The sequence below is a fragment of the Mugil cephalus genome, chromosome 1 (genome assembly GCF_022458985.1).
Source record: "Mugil cephalus isolate CIBA_MC_2020 chromosome 1, CIBA_Mcephalus_1.1, whole genome shotgun sequence".
Lineage (NCBI taxonomy): Eukaryota > Metazoa > Chordata > Actinopteri > Mugiliformes > Mugilidae > Mugil > Mugil cephalus.
Genome location: NC_061770.1, coordinates 4522501 through 4537963, shown reverse-complemented (window position 1 = coordinate 4537963; position 15463 = coordinate 4522501). Strand labels below are relative to the sequence as shown.

Sequence of the window (15463 nt, the reverse complement as noted above, 5' to 3'; positions counted from 1 at the left end):
TGTGCAATAAAACCTTCACTCTGTGATTCCTAGTTAGGGAAGTGCCTTGATATTAGGCCTATGCTGCCCCCTGCAGGCCAAAAAAAAAACATTGGCGACGCCTTACCTATATCCAGTTAAAATCATCGACTAACAATAAATACAGGCATAGTAAGTTTATTTGTTACAAGATCTGCGCTAGTGCTTCAACAAACATCTGCGTTTTTGCTTTTCTTGATATAATGAGCACAAATTAGCATACTGTTGACAAAATCGTCTCAGACCAGTGTGCATTTAGCACTGCTTCAGAAGCTCTTCATCACATCGCATGATCTTCATCAGCACTACAAAAGTCAGCCTGCAGCAAAACTCAAGGATGGAGAACATATGACATGTTTGTATGCTCTGGAAAAACTTTGTCAAGCTGGGCTGTATTATATTTTTAGGAGGCAGGATGAAGTTAAGAAAGTAAAATTAGCCCCACCCCGCTCCCTGTTGCAAGTCCTGAGTTTTTCATGTTTGTAAAGTGTACTTATTATGTGCTTATGTTGCTGAGGTTTTTTTTTCATGTTCCCACACTGTACTCCTCACAGGAGCATAGTATGGGGGTTGTTGTTTTTTCTCCTCCCCTCTCCTCACGTGACTCTGTATTTCTATTTACCATCTCTGTCTTCTTGTCCTGTCTACCCCCACTTTGTCAAAGTGTATGTATGTTTTGTATATGTATGGACGGGTTGATGGCTAATTTCGCTGGTACTTGTACTAGTGACAATAAAAGGATCATATCATATCAAAATCTATCTTGAGCTCTCCGATTATACTAATAGTCACTTTATTGCACATGTCTTTACGGTTTCTTGTTGGCTGTGTAAACCACCGAGAAAGTCTTTAAAAATAAACCAACTCTTTATTGATTTTGAAATCTAACACAATTATAAAAGAAAATGAAGAATTGTGAAGTGTGAAATGTAACACTGCTTACACTTTTAAAAAATGGGCTTTAAAACTAAAGACAGTAAGAGAAGATTAAATAAACCTGCATAATGTCTTAGTGGATAAACTGCAACTGACAACATCTTTGCTTACAAAATGACTCAAATAGTTAACAAACAACAGTTGTAGACCTAGTGGACTGATTAAAATGCATCAGGGTTTTCAGGTTTACATGTGAAAAGTTATAAAAAAAGTTTTTCTTTTCCTTTTTCGAAGGAGTCCTCAAGGAAAAGCTACAGTCTCTCTGCCGCCCCTCTGTGGTTTTGAGTGAGTACTGCAGGAAGCCGCATTCACTCAAGCTTATAGGAGAAGGCGTTTAGTTCCTCTTTGAGGGACTTGAAGTCTGGCCTTTCATCTGGTTCGGCATCCCAACATTTCATCATGATATTATAGAGGAAATCGGGACATTTTGGCGGCGCTGACATCCTGTATCCATCTATAACTTGCTGGTACACTTCTTGGTTATTAAAAGCTGGAGGCGGGCAGAGAAGCAGACAAAAAGAGGAAAACAAATACAGAAGTGGTGAAGAGCAGTTGAACATGTGTTCTGACTAAAATATCTGTAGATACACCTGCAAGTTGTCTCAGTCCTGAAGCGCTACTTTCACAAGGGAGTCTGTGTGTTGGAGACTTAGTAAAGGACACATTTTATAGACAATAACAATTACATTGTCTAAGCACAGCAATATTTCTTAAACCTGATTGAAATCGTCCTCATCAGCAATTCCTACTTAGCTGTTTACATGAACACTAAAAAGATCTCTTAAAACAAACAGAAGCAAACAGTGCCTATACACATCACCCAGTCCACCTCCCCATATGTTTTCCTAGTTTTTTTGGTTTTATAAATGGAATCATGACCAGTATAATCTGGCTCTTTTATTATTCTTGAACATGAACGTTGAATCATGTGGATATAGTAAGAAGACGTGTGTCCAGAATCCAATCCTTGTGCAACCTGACACAGCTCGAGCAGTTTTGCAAAGAATGAAGTAGAACTGCAGTGTGAAGATGTAAAATCCTGATTGAGATCTATCCAGACAGACTCAGCACCGTGACTGAGGCCTTAGGTGGATCAACTAAATACTCGCTTGAAGGAGGAGAGCATTTGGACAAACACCTCTTAATTAACTGAAATGACTTTGTAGGAATCTGTAATCACTTCGACAGTTGAGACAGTTGTTTGTACAGTGTTGCAAATTAAAATGGCCAATCTGTTCATAAATGGACGCTAGTGTCAAGAAAGTCAAGGACCTCGTCCACCACCCTCTACTCAACACCATAGTCAGGCAGAGAGGCTCATTCAGTGACAGGCCGCTGTCTCTGTCCTCCTCCATGGACGGGTTGAGGAGGACATTACATTACTTGCTCCTACTGTATATTTTGCATACAACATTATATATTTAATATCTTATATATCTTACAATATACTGTACATTATATCTATGTTACCAGATATTTTATTTCCATATGTATTACATTTAGTTTCCTTCTATATGGTATTTTAGTATATTAGTATATATTTTAGAATCCTTGTACATTGTTTATATATGCTCATCTTTTAAATACACTTTTATTATTTATATGTTGTTATCGATCTATCCAAGGGGTGAATATAGTTTGTACCGACTGTCATTCAGAATAGAAATTACATTGTATTTATTTCAACTGGAGATAACGTATCAGATATAGTGGTTAATGGAACGTAGTATTTTCTTATTAAACAAATTATCCAATTATCCACCACCACCACCACCCCTCTGATTAAAAATCCCTTCTGATCAGGTCAGTCTGTTTGATTGAGATATGCTGAATGGATCATTGTTGTGATTATCAGTAGAATTCTTGTGTCAATTTAAACACAAGGGACTTCTTGGCAACATTATAGCTTCATGCTAGGGTGAAAGTAGCTGTAGTGTTGGCGCTGTTGGACTTCCAAAGTCTTTTTGAAAGTTGTTTAACAATCATCTGGATAATGGATAAAAATCTGTATTTTGTCTCTTCTGTATTAATGGAGACAATGTTCAAACATTCACGCAAATCTTGATTTCTCCAATGTTTTTTTTTTTTGTTTTTGTTTTTTGTCCATGTGGAAATTACCATTATACAGTAGTTTAAAAGCAGGTTACACACACAAAAAAACATGTGATTACACAAACCTGGATAAGGAATGCCTCCATACGTGATAATCTCATAGAGCAAAACGCCAAAAGACCAGACGTCCGACTTGTTGGAGAACCTTCCGTACTGCATGGCCTCAGGAGCGCTCCACTTGAAGGGAATCTTTTTGTCCTCTGTGATGTAGAACGGCTCCTGAATGAAGATTGCACAGTCAAATCAGACATGCCGCCTTGACGACGGAGGACTGGAGCCCTTCCTCACTCCGTGCACACATACCTTGATGACTCGGGCCAGTCCAAAGTCGGCCACTTTACAGATGTAGTCTTCTCCAACCAGGACGTTTCGAGCCGCCAAGTCTCTGTGGATGCTGTTCTTCTGCTCCAGGTATGACATCCCATCCGCCACCTGGGCACTCATGTCAACGAGTGATGCAACGTCTTGCTGCTGCCCCTCTGGACCTGAGAAAGAAGGGAACGCCCAGAAAACAACCAGAATAAGGCCAGAAATAATTCCTATATGAATAAAAACTACTAATAATCAATCATTTTATTTCATTATACCAAAAGCTGGTTAACTGTATTTGCATTCTGTAATGCAATACGTTTCATTGTCACTGCTGCAATATTCATCGTTCCTCTGTCGATAGATTTTGCACAAGCTTGTGTGTGCTCAAGGGTAAAGAAAAAGACGAACAGAGTTTACCTCTGAGGAAGTTGAGCAGGCTGCCTTTCTCCATCAGTTCAGTGATGATGTAGTACGGCGCTGAGGCCGTGCACACCGCAAACAGAGAGATGAGGTGGCGGTGGCGCAGAGTCTTCAGAATCTGAACTTCCCTATTAAACTCACGGTGGTTCACTTCCGAGTCTGGAGAGAGAGGGAGAACTAAAATTAGGGCAATAAGGGACGCAGGGTGAGAAAAATAGGAACAGGGGACGACGTTACCATGATGTCAATCATTAACTGATTAGCTGCATGTCGGAGCTTTGTTCCTTTTCAACATGTAGCAAATAATAGAAGGGAAATGACTGGAGTCACATGTAGGTCATGTCACTTGGCGTAAATAGTGATTAAAAGCAGCTACAGACATTGTTCTGTCACATCAGTCTCCTATTTGTAAAAACTAGAGGAAGGTTTCAGATAGTGATGATACCCCACATTTGGCAAAAATGAATCATGAACACTAAACTGGTCCCTAAGTTTCAGTCTAGATCTGTTTCCTGTTGAAACAATTTACTTCCCCTTAACTCCAGTCACTGGGTTTTTACTTGCTTTACTTCTTTTGTCCAGCTTCCCTCAATGAAAACACATCTTGTTATGGGGGAAGAAATATATTGCACAATTCAGTCTGTGAGTGAGTCACACATAACCATGCTGCTTGTATTTCCAGTTGGGTGCAGATGGGGATTACCTTGATGGATCTAGAAATGTCTCCTCAATGTCTCCTTAATCTTAATCTGTCTTTACCAATTAATGTTTCACCATAAGTGTGTCACTGACGATGATGACTGTGCTAGTTTTTACAGTATGCACTGATTCATTTTACATACCCAATAACTGGGGCATAAATAAGTGTGACTGTTTATCTGAGTCAGACTATTTTAAGGTTAACTTTGGAGAGATTTGTGCCATTTCGGGAAAGATGGTCAGTCATTTCATCTTTGTACAAACACAGGAAGGAGTGAGAACAAAAGATTGTCATCTGTGGTGCTTAGTGTTAGATTCCAGATAAACCACAATAGTCAGTGCCGTTCCCGGCAACCTGAAATTAAAATGTCCACCTTTACAGCTGAAACAAATTTACAGTCTAGCACACAAAACGATTCATGGCTATATAAGTGATTTCTCCTTTCATGACATCGTTTGCATCAATAAATATATCGTGGATTATAAATCTGGCAAATTTCATTTCATTATACCTGCACCAGTAGTGATTCATAGACCTTTCCCGGCTCTCAGACAGAACCATCCCTACCCGATTACTGTGTGACCTTTGAGCTGAAGTGATATTTAGTATTCCCTAACAAACAGAAACCATTAATGGAATAAGCATTTGATCAAATACCACTTTTGAGGATCTTGATGGCGACATTAATATGGTTTTTCCAGCGTCCCCGGTAGACATCAGCAAAGTAGCCGCTGCCCAGCTCTTCCTCCAGGGTGAACTCCTCTTTCGGGAGCTCCCACTCACCCAAGTGATTCAAATCCAGGGTGTTGGGCTTTTTCTGTTTGAGAAAACACACACATTTGTATGTTATTTAGAGACATAACACAGCACGTTCATTCTGTTCTACGTGAACATGCGCTGACGACACGTTTAGTTTTAATGTCTTGAAGAATCATTATAGCCAGCAAAAACCTATCTATGCTAAGCGCTGACATGTCATTTTCATTTGAGACAGAAGCTGTAATGGACTTGGGAGAAGTGTTCACCACAGAACCCTTGACACTGATGGTAACAAAGATTACAAATAAGAGTAGAAAAACAGTTTATGACACCATTAAACACAAAGTGTTTTCACATGACCAGACATACGGTATGAGGAACAAATAAAATTAAGAAGCTAACAGACAGTTAACCAACATATCCTGTCTCACCCTCTTGCAGGGAGTCCCCAGTGGGTCCATGTTGTTGAGGCTGTTGACGCAGTAGTGCTCCACCAGGTCGATCAGAGAGTTGAACTGGTGCTTGTGCTCCACATGGAAATTACAGTCATTTACTTGGTGGATCTTAAAATGCTTCACCTGATTGTCAGACCTCACTGCAGAAAGATTCACAGGCAAAAAGAAGAAGCTGTTAAAAATAAAAATGAAAACACCTGAAAATAGATGGGGGAAAAACATGCTTCCTTCACAATTTTCATGTGCATTTCAATTTTGATTCCTGGTCGCCTCAACCTTTTACTGCATTTCATGCCTCTTTCCTGTGTCCCCCACATTTGCCGTCTTAACAAAATGTGATGATTATACTCCATTTACGGCTCCATTTATTCTTAGATACCACCGTATTTATTTAGTTTATAACTAAAATCTAGAGAAAAAGTAAACTGGCAGGACATGACATGCAAATGGTCAAATGGTGTGGGTGGTAAAATGATTAAAGCTACAGTGAAACATATTACTGACAAGTTTTATCTCCAAATGACACCAACAGGATAATGAAAATCAACTGTTGGAGTGTTTATCATCCAGACTTTATCACAAAAATGTCCCCAGAGGAACAAATAAGGTCCAAGCCCTACTGTCCTAATATGATCCTTTTGGGAATTCTCATAACTGAAAACCATTGGGTTGTGTTGAAAGGTGCAGATTAGTAGAAATGACGGAAAACATAAATAGTGACATTTGCAGCGGTTACGCTTGAGCTGTTGCTCTTTTTAAGGTCATCAGTAAAATGCCTGAAGTGCGACAGTAATACAGAGTCTAAATCAGAGCTGATATTGATACTATAGGAGCAGAAGCTTTTGGAGGTAACTGCATGTGTCAGGTTGCGTCTCAGCTCTGAGAAGTTGTCAGACACTAGGTGAATGTTCTAGGAAGTTCCTGTTCTCAGATGATTGGGGGCTCTCATTTTTACAACAACAGAGTCACGCTAGCTGTTTGCCCCTTTCCAGTCTTTGTGTTAAGATAACTTTTGTCCTTCCAACAGACAGTGAATAAGCTGCACTAGGAGCACAAGCCGAACTATGTGTTTTGAAGTAGATATCTTCCATGTATGCTCTACAAATTTCTTCTATATTTTGTATGTACTGCAATAATCACAATTTTGACAATTCAGAGATATAACACAGAATATAGAATCAGTGCTGTAAAAAGTGGAGTGGAGCTGTATGAACCGTTTGGAGGCTTTCACAAATTGCTCCAACTAAAGAATAATATTTATATTTTAGATATGTTTTTCTCCTATACCTCTCCTACCTCTCATATACAGTACACCACTGTTTGTCTAACTCTACTCTAAACCATGACACCCTGCCTGTTGTCTTCTTGCCTGAGAGAACGTATCCGACGTCGTCTTTCTCGCTGTGTCGAATGAGGAATGCTCTGTCTTCGTTCCCTGGTCCCAACAAGTGTCTTTGGGCCTCGAAGCGATTCATTGTCCCATAATACCATCTGGACAAAGACATAAAGACGTCATGACAATGATTTAGCAGGAAATGGTTGGTTGTATTGTTTTGGACATTAAATATGACAGGGCATAGGATGAGGCTTAACAGTAGGTAAAATGCTCTTGGATGTACAGTATGGGAGATCTGAACATTTATTAAACTAACGTATTATACATTAACTTATGTTGAGGCACATACTCTCCAAAATTTAATTTAATACACAAATGTCTGCTGCAAAGCATCATTTGCTATCTAAACAGGTGAAAAGCTGTCATATGCAAAAACAGAATAGGCATAACAATGGTGACCTGAGGCTTTAAGTTATTAAAACATTGTTGGCACTGGAGAGCCTGAACTGACTCTACTTGGCTAATGAAACAACCTGTTTGTGCAGTTTAGACTGTCAAGTACTTGTCACCTGCAGAACAATAACTCTAGGTTATTTTTGGACTTTGCTGCGCGTGTGTTGTTATAGTTTTGACTCAGCATTGTAGATTGTAGATTTACAGTACATAATGATAGCCATGATTCAAACGCTATTCACCATTATTATTATGTGATGAGTTCCTGCTCTGTAGTGTTGGACCACTCTCTGACAGTTCAGACAGTTTCACAGGAATTAACGCAGACTTCTTATAAACTTAGCCACCTCTCTCAAAGGCTACAAGTGAACCAAGAGTCACGTTTCCGTGGTAACAATGGTTAACATGACTGATAAGTTGCAGCAAATTTTACAAAATGAGTAAACACAGTTAATGGAGTGAGTGATGAGAGGACCACACGTTTTTGGAGCCTGAGGTTACCATCTCAGCTCTAGTGCAGGTCTGCTCAAATCATTTTTATTGCTGTAACACTCTCGGTTGAAAACACAGGAATACGACTACTGACAGGAGAAGCAAAGAGCGTTGACCATATGGCGACAATTCAGTGTTCTCCAAATTCACTAGATCCTTATCAAGTATCTGTGGGATGATCCACAGAGGCCCCTCCCCTCAACCCATAGGACCCAAAGACCCAAATAAAAACATCCTGTTTCCAGACACCACAGGACACCCTCAGAAGACCCATGTCCATTCTCTGATGAGTCACAACTGTTTTGGAGCCAAAAGGGAGACCTGCACAATATTAGGAAAGTGGTCATAATGTTATGACTGATTGGTGTATTTTGGAGTGACTGTTTTCATTGTTATTGTTCTGGGAGTGAAGGAGACAGTGAGTTTTGACATGCTTTTAACAAACAAAGCGTACCCAGAAATTGCAGTTGTGGTTTTACTGAAGAACTAGACAATGTGGCAACTATCTGTGTGTGTTAGATTGATCTAGCCGTCATCAACTTGCTCTATGCCAACCTCTTACACAAACTATTAACTCTGTTACTGTTCTGCTGCGTTTGGCCAGTCAGTGTTTCTGCTTTCGTGCACATTTTTTGAATGTCAGTTTTAGCCTGTTCCTGGCATCGTGCAAGTGAGTTCACAAGTTCTCTGACTGGAATACATGTTTGAGTAGAGCTGTAGTCAATAAAACTTGTTTCCCTTCTATGACAAGTCAAAATGCCTGCTGGGGGGAGAAGTCTGTTTTCTTGGGTGTCTCAGCGTCTTCACGTTTTGAAATGTCAATCAGACGCCACAAGCTATATGAAGGTGTTGGCGTGGTTTTTTAGAAAACTGCGACAGTATTTTGCTCTCTGCATTATTACCACACGTAGAAACCAGATGGGATTCTCCAGGATGTTAAAAAAGTTATTCAAAAAAGTTTTCTGCTGCTCAAATGACACCCCTCGCTCTAGGGGTCTCAGGCTCTGGGTTGTGTAAGACAGTTTGTATCGTTACTGATGCTATAAAAATATTGATGCATGTATTCTTACTCTAATTGCCTACTTATTCTTACATATTCTTATTGCCTGAATTGCTCTTTATTCTGGATACTGGTACGCTTTGAGAACATGGCATTTGAGAACAAAACATGGCTGCCTTTGATCATCTTCTTTCAAATGAATTCAATGTTGTCCAATTAAGGATAAAATGTCTTTTTGCTATGTTTCTGACAGATTTTTACACAGCAGCAGGCAGAACCACTTTGTCAAAAAGTTTCTGTTGGCATTACTGACTTGTGGCATTTAAACACGTATGTCTGATTTTATTTTGCGTCCATTAAAAACTGTGCACACTGCAAAAGCAACTGACCGTCCTCTAACACATAACTGTTAACATACGGATCATTTTCTTGCTCTATGCTGACATGTACGATTGCGTGACAAATCAGAATAAAGTCACTATAATTAATAGCAGCTTTTTAGCACCTGTTGACACATGGGAATAAACGCACTGCACACTTCCTATTCTGTTGAAGCAATAAACAGTGAGAGAATGACAAAACAAGAAGTGATGAAGCTGACGGTCGAAGTGTTTGCGTCCCAGTTTGCATCACTGCTAAGAGACACACAGACATGGGACTGACATTATGAAAGTTGCTCTTGACATTTCTCGTAGTGTTGCATACAACAGAGAGCTTGTGCTGGATAGAAAGTTAAAAAAAAAAAAAGAAAGCAAAGAGGAAGACCTTTGTCACAGCTGAGTTTTGACTATTAAAGACAAACGTGTTTTGCGGATTGTTAAAAGTCGTAAACATTATAAAAACATTTTGCCCACGATGTGAGGGTTCTTGTTATCTCTGTGTTTCTGTCACATGTAAAAAGATTTTGTTGTTGCCCAGACAAGCTAACAGTATTATATAAAGTAAAATCTACTGACAGACTGAAGGCGTAAAAACTGCACTTGTATTTCATTAATATAGCCAAAATCATTCAAATACAAGTCCAACCAGCAGCACCACATTTCTAGTGTATTGCAGGTTGTGTGCAGGAATTTGTGTTGCATGCGTTTTCTTCTTGACTTTTATATCTGTTGTCAAGTCACTGTTTAAAAGAAACAAATTAACAAATTAGATCCCCAAGTTTAAAGTTGGGCTCAGAGCTCTGCAGTGAAACTTTCAGACTAAAGTCAGTAGTAAACAAGCCTGAGTTCAGCACTGTGAAACATTCTTTTAAAAATGGTTTATTATTGAATAAAAGTAGACATATGTTTCAAGCAGAAACCTATGTAGAAGAACATGCATTTGCTTGTAATGTTTTATTATTTTCTGTAACATAATAAATAATTTGAAGGGAATGTTGTAAGTAGGCAGAAGATATAAATTACACCTTTAAATTCAGTGCCTGGAGTAGAAAGACTGTATGCACCCACTGATTAGATATGAAAGGATTTATGGACATGTATATTTAAATCATTTACTGGTCGACTGGAATAAATCATGAAGTTAATGATGTTGAATAATAACCTACCTCATTAGTCTGTCTTATACTGCGTTCACCTGTGTCTTACCACGAGCACGTGTGCCAGGAAAAAATGTGTTTTATGAGCAGGCACTTAGTACAACTTTTTCTGAGTCCAAGGTCTCGGTTTATGACTTAATGCACAGTAACACTATTATAATAACAAGGTTGATCACTCACCGCTGCATTTTCAAAGATTCAGCCCTCGCCAGGTAGTTGTTTGGGACAATCCCGGTGTCCAGGACGCGCCCGTTCTTGTCGATCTTCCGCGCCCTCCACCAGTCTCCACTGCGGCTGACCACACTGAACAGATCCCCCTCCTTGAAGGACAGCTCATCTTGGTGTCGGGCGTCAAACGGCCACAGCGCCGTGTAGATGCAGCCGTTAGACGGAGCATTCTTCGAAGACGGCGACGGCGGCTGTGGCGGCGGCTGGCTCGGTTCCTGGGTCTCCTCACAGCTCTCCTCCTCAAAGCTGCTGTTGCTTTTTCCACCACTACCACGGTTGCTGTCCCCTCTACTGGGAGCAGGCTTTTTTTCTTTGAAAATCCTCTGCCATAGCAATTCTAGACACGGGCAACCTTTCCGCAGACACCCATCCATAGGTGACCATATACAGGGCCCTGTTTAGAGCCCCCTTCAGCCTCTGTGCGCCTCAGCCCAGCCAGCCGACTACACCTGCCCGACAGGTCGAGAGGATGGGGCGCCTAGAATCCTTGGTATGCCTTAAAGAGAAACTGCGACTGTAGTCTTACCGAGAGTGTGACTAATGCGCACGAAGGACTCCCAATGACTTCCTTATGTATAAAAGGAATGAGAACTCCGCCTATGATCTGTCATGAGACTGACACTAAAATACAGTCAGTAAAATCGGTGATTTATGGCCGAGATGTTTCACAACTCAACACAGTCATTGTCACAACTATTATTGGCACAGTTAACTTTTATGAATAATTTAGGAATCAGTATCCATAAGATGCCTATAGCGCACACTGGTAGCTTTAAAGGCGCATAGGAAATAGACAACGGAAGGAAGCTGTGATGTGAAAAATGAATTAATTAAATAAATAAAATAAAAGATGAACGTTCTCTCTGTTGTTATACATCCCGGGCATTCAAAATGCATCACTGGATTAAACTGTGACCTACTTTCATGAACAACAAGTTCATATTTAAACTTCACTCTCTGAACTTTTTTTTTTTTCATTTGTTTTGACAGATTTCTAGAAAATTGGATTAGCAGGTCTTCTACTCAGAGGTTTTGTTTCTATATATAACAACTGTTCTTTCATAATAGAAGTACCTGTGAAAAGAAAATAAACCAGTGCAGCAAGTTTCAAACGAAGTCATCCAAACTGAGTGTAAAACAATAAGATTAGGTTTAAGCTCGGCCAAATGTTTGAACTCTACATGTTCTAGTTACAAGTTCGCTGTGTTGCAGATTTTCAAATCTTACAACACTATAAAATAAGCCAAGACAAGGGTACCTGACTGGAGCTTTTTCCACTCAACCAAGTAGCTTCTTCAGTTGTGAATGACTGATGCCCACATTAAACTCACATGACTAGGGACAGTTAGTGACCAGCTACTTACATATAATTGGTCAAAAATGTTTAAGAGGTCAGTGAAAAATAAGAAAAATAATGATGGATTGGATGATTTAATGGACTGATTACAATCCAAGAAAAGAAATAACTTGCGCGTCCACAGAAGTTTTTTTTTTTTTTTTTTTTTTTTTTTTAGTTGTTATCAAAACATAAAGCCAGTGACAACGTGAAGTCTGTAACTCATGGATATGCTTTGCCAGGTTTGTGATGCAGCTGTGTTCACATGTTGTTTGTGGATATTTACGCCTTTAGCTTTGTCTTCAGCAAGTGAAAACCAGCTTCACTGGGTCAAAGTCACTGCAGGACTTCTCCATACTTTTCTTCCCATTGTTGTGTCAAAAGTTCACCTGAGTTTCATCTTTCAAGAGAATGCTTTTCCAGGACTGGTCTGGCAACAAACTCTAATCTGGTGTTTCTGTTGTGTTCCTGGGGGTTTTGTGCGTGGTTTGAACCTTGTGGTGAATTCTCTGTACTGTGTGCACCTGGACGTGTTCTGATAATTGGCTGAATAAATTTAAATTTTTTGGAGACTGTTCCGTAACTGTGAAGTTGCAACTCTTATTTGAAAGAGTGGCACTGTGAGTAATTCAGGACAAACCCCATATCTTTGTTGCCATCAGGTTTTTGTGTCGGCTCAGATTCCTCAAATTTCTAAGTTGCGAGCATGTGAAAGCACATGTGCACATGTAGCACATGATGGTAAAAAATGAGACACGTTTTAAAACAATAATTAAAATACTTTATTATTTGCATTCCTGGTGTTGGCTACCTGATACCACACAGGCAAAAACACACTCAGACTTGTGATTTGGTGATTATGGCTCAAGTTTCCTGAACTTGTCTTCGTCTGCTGTGAATGCCATGCATAAAAGACCAAAGTTACATTGTTCTGAAATTGCATTGCAAGTTGCAACATTGTTGTACAATTTTGTGGTGCAGAAATCTAACTACCCCCCCACCCCTCGGAAGAGTCCTGTGAGTATGATTGATTCACTGTGCCTTTTTTCTTTTCTTTTTTTTTTTTAGACTCAGTGTTCATTACTGCGGGTTTCATAGTCCATATTCAACTGGTCAGTATATGTACAGAGTCTGCATTGTAAACATAGGCACTCTAGTTGTAAATGGCCATTGTTTAGGGCCTTTAGAAGCGCTTTAATAACTTAAGGACTGTACACATGGCTCCGTGTACCACAGGCTTTTCAAGCAATGGGCCTGTCTCCAAAAAATGCACAAAAACTGAAGTCTTATTTCTGAAGATAGATGGAACCATAACTTGTTTTTGGGTTAATAATAATAATAAACTCAAAAAAAAATTGATGAATAGATGAAAAATACGAATCTGGGATCTTTACTCCTGGTGGGACAAAAAAATGTAATGTCTGTCCTGAGAGTGGTGCCAGAGTAAAGGTTGTTTTTTCACATCAGTGAACAGGTTTATCCTCTGAACAGTGGCCCTCGGGCTCGGTGAAGCTCAGGTCAGAGCGGCACTATACTTTCCTCAGTTTAAACCTCAGTGCTGACATGCCAAAGGGTTTCTTATTTTAGTTTAGTATGTCACCAAACTGCTATTGTTTTGGATTCATATTAACAGCAAGGCTCCTAATACAATCATTTAATACTTAGGTAAACGCGGCTATTGCTTTATTGCTTTCTTTACGAGAGTTAGATAAGAAGTTTGATACCATTCTTGTCTGAGTGTTGAATCCTTAGTAGGTGGTTGGCTCGGTTTAACACAACAACTGAAGGCATGAGGAAACCGTAACCATGATGGCAATGACTTTGGCTATGGCTGCCAACCTTTGGCAGCCACAGCAGAAAATCTTAAGAGAACTATGCTTCTGGCTAACATGAAATGGTTACACTGAATTACTGAGTTTTACTGAGTGAAACAAATATGATACAACAACTTTCTTCTTGCGTTTGTTAAGCTAAGCCAATCACCTCCTGGCTCTAGCAGCACGGTTGATACTGAGACATTAGTGGTATCAACATCCTCGTCTCCTTTCAAAGGATATTTGGATTTTTTAAAAAGTGGATCTTAAAACAATGTTTGCATGCCATATTTACACTGAAAGAATTTCAGTGGAAGTTTCCTTCCTGGTCGGTCTTCTAGCTTCAAAGTACAACTAAAGCTGACGGGAATTCAGTGTCTTATGATTTTTAAATAAGACAAACAGTGACTAGATGAACGGTCGTGGAAGATTTCAACCAAATATCATTGTCAAGCTATGAGTGGTCGACCCACGTTAGAATCTATAGACTCCATCTGCTAGTGTGGCTGAAAAACACAGCAAGCATTTAATTATTGCACATTATCTCCACTTTACCATCGGCTTTGCAGTCAAAAGACAAAGTGATTCATTAAGTCCTGGCCTGTGAGTCCACACAGACATGGCACGTACAGAAGTAATAAACCGTTATTTATAAAACACAAAAGGGTACAAAATTAAAAACGGTCGGTGCAGTGAATGTGCTGACGGTTTAGTGTCTTTTACGAGTGCGTGTAATACACACCTTTCTCAGACTGTTTACAGTCAGTCTGTCTTTTAGCCTATAACATATTCCTTCAGATTTGGCCAAGCAACTTCTTCATCCCATCATAATCTTGGACATTTCACAGATGTTTCTTGTCATCTGTTGCTCTCTTTGTCCTTTTTACACCTTGGTGTTTTTAAAGTACCCTGTTGTAGGAGAGAGTGAGAGTTGTCCTTACTCTTCCTCACTCCTTTCTTCGGTCTCTGTGTAGTCTTCAGACCTCTTGGAGAAGAACATATTCTAATGTTCCTCTTACTATACCTCTATGGTCTTAAAATATATCTTGGCATATATAGTATCCAGCTGGCTGTGCAGAGCGTGGAACGAAGGTCTCTTGGAGGGCACAGCGGCCCAGCAGTCCATCATGATGCGGTAAATATTCTGAGGACAGCGGGTTGGACAAGGCAGCCGAAAACCAGATGTCAGCAGCTCCAACACTTCCTTATTGCTCTTCCCTGAAAGAGAGAGGAGTAAAAATCATACAATGTCTCAGTTTCAGGCACAAGTCAAACTGAATAATCCATTGTGAAGCTCCAACAGGAAGGTTTCAACATCTCCATTCTTAAAGGTGAAGTCACCAGCAGCACTGCAACATGGTCCAGTTAAGGTGGTCAGATTCAAATCTTGCATGTTATTATTAAACAGTAAAATGACGTACACTCAGCTCCAAGCTCACTGGTCACCACTGTAACTCAACATAAAAAAAATAAACATAAAACGTAAAAAAGGAAACCGTTTTTTTATTTGAAACCATTTTCAGAGGAGGATTTATCCACATTTGGTGATGAAGTG

The 15463-nt window shown here is 39.7% G+C and overlaps 2 protein-coding genes across 2 annotated transcripts in view; both read right to left on the bottom strand.

Annotated features, from left to right (window-relative positions):
• Positions 1 to 607: 607 nt before the first annotated feature.
• Positions 608 to 11323, bottom strand: ptk6b (PTK6 protein tyrosine kinase 6b). The gene is made up of 8 exons (XM_047569949.1): positions 10711 to 11323; positions 7082 to 7203; positions 5689 to 5852; positions 5156 to 5315; positions 3796 to 3957; positions 3370 to 3551; positions 3132 to 3285; positions 608 to 1444 (listed from the first exon to the last, which is right to left on the bottom strand). The coding sequence occupies exons 1-8, from the start codon at positions 11130 to 11132 to the stop codon at positions 1263 to 1265; spliced, it is 1548 nt and encodes a 515-aa protein (XP_047425905.1). The 5' UTR covers positions 11133 to 11323; the 3' UTR covers positions 608 to 1262.
• Positions 11324 to 12852: 1529 nt separating this feature from the next.
• Positions 12853 to 15463, bottom strand: part of srms (src-related kinase lacking C-terminal regulatory tyrosine and N-terminal myristylation sites) — a 19000-nt gene continuing 16389 nt past the window's right edge. Inside the window, exon 8 of the mRNA XM_047569962.1 lies at positions 12853 to 15126. Within this exon, the coding sequence (XP_047425918.1) occupies positions 14927 to 15126 (200 nt within the window). The 3' untranslated portion in view covers positions 12853 to 14926. The remainder of the gene's footprint in view (positions 15127 to 15463) is intronic.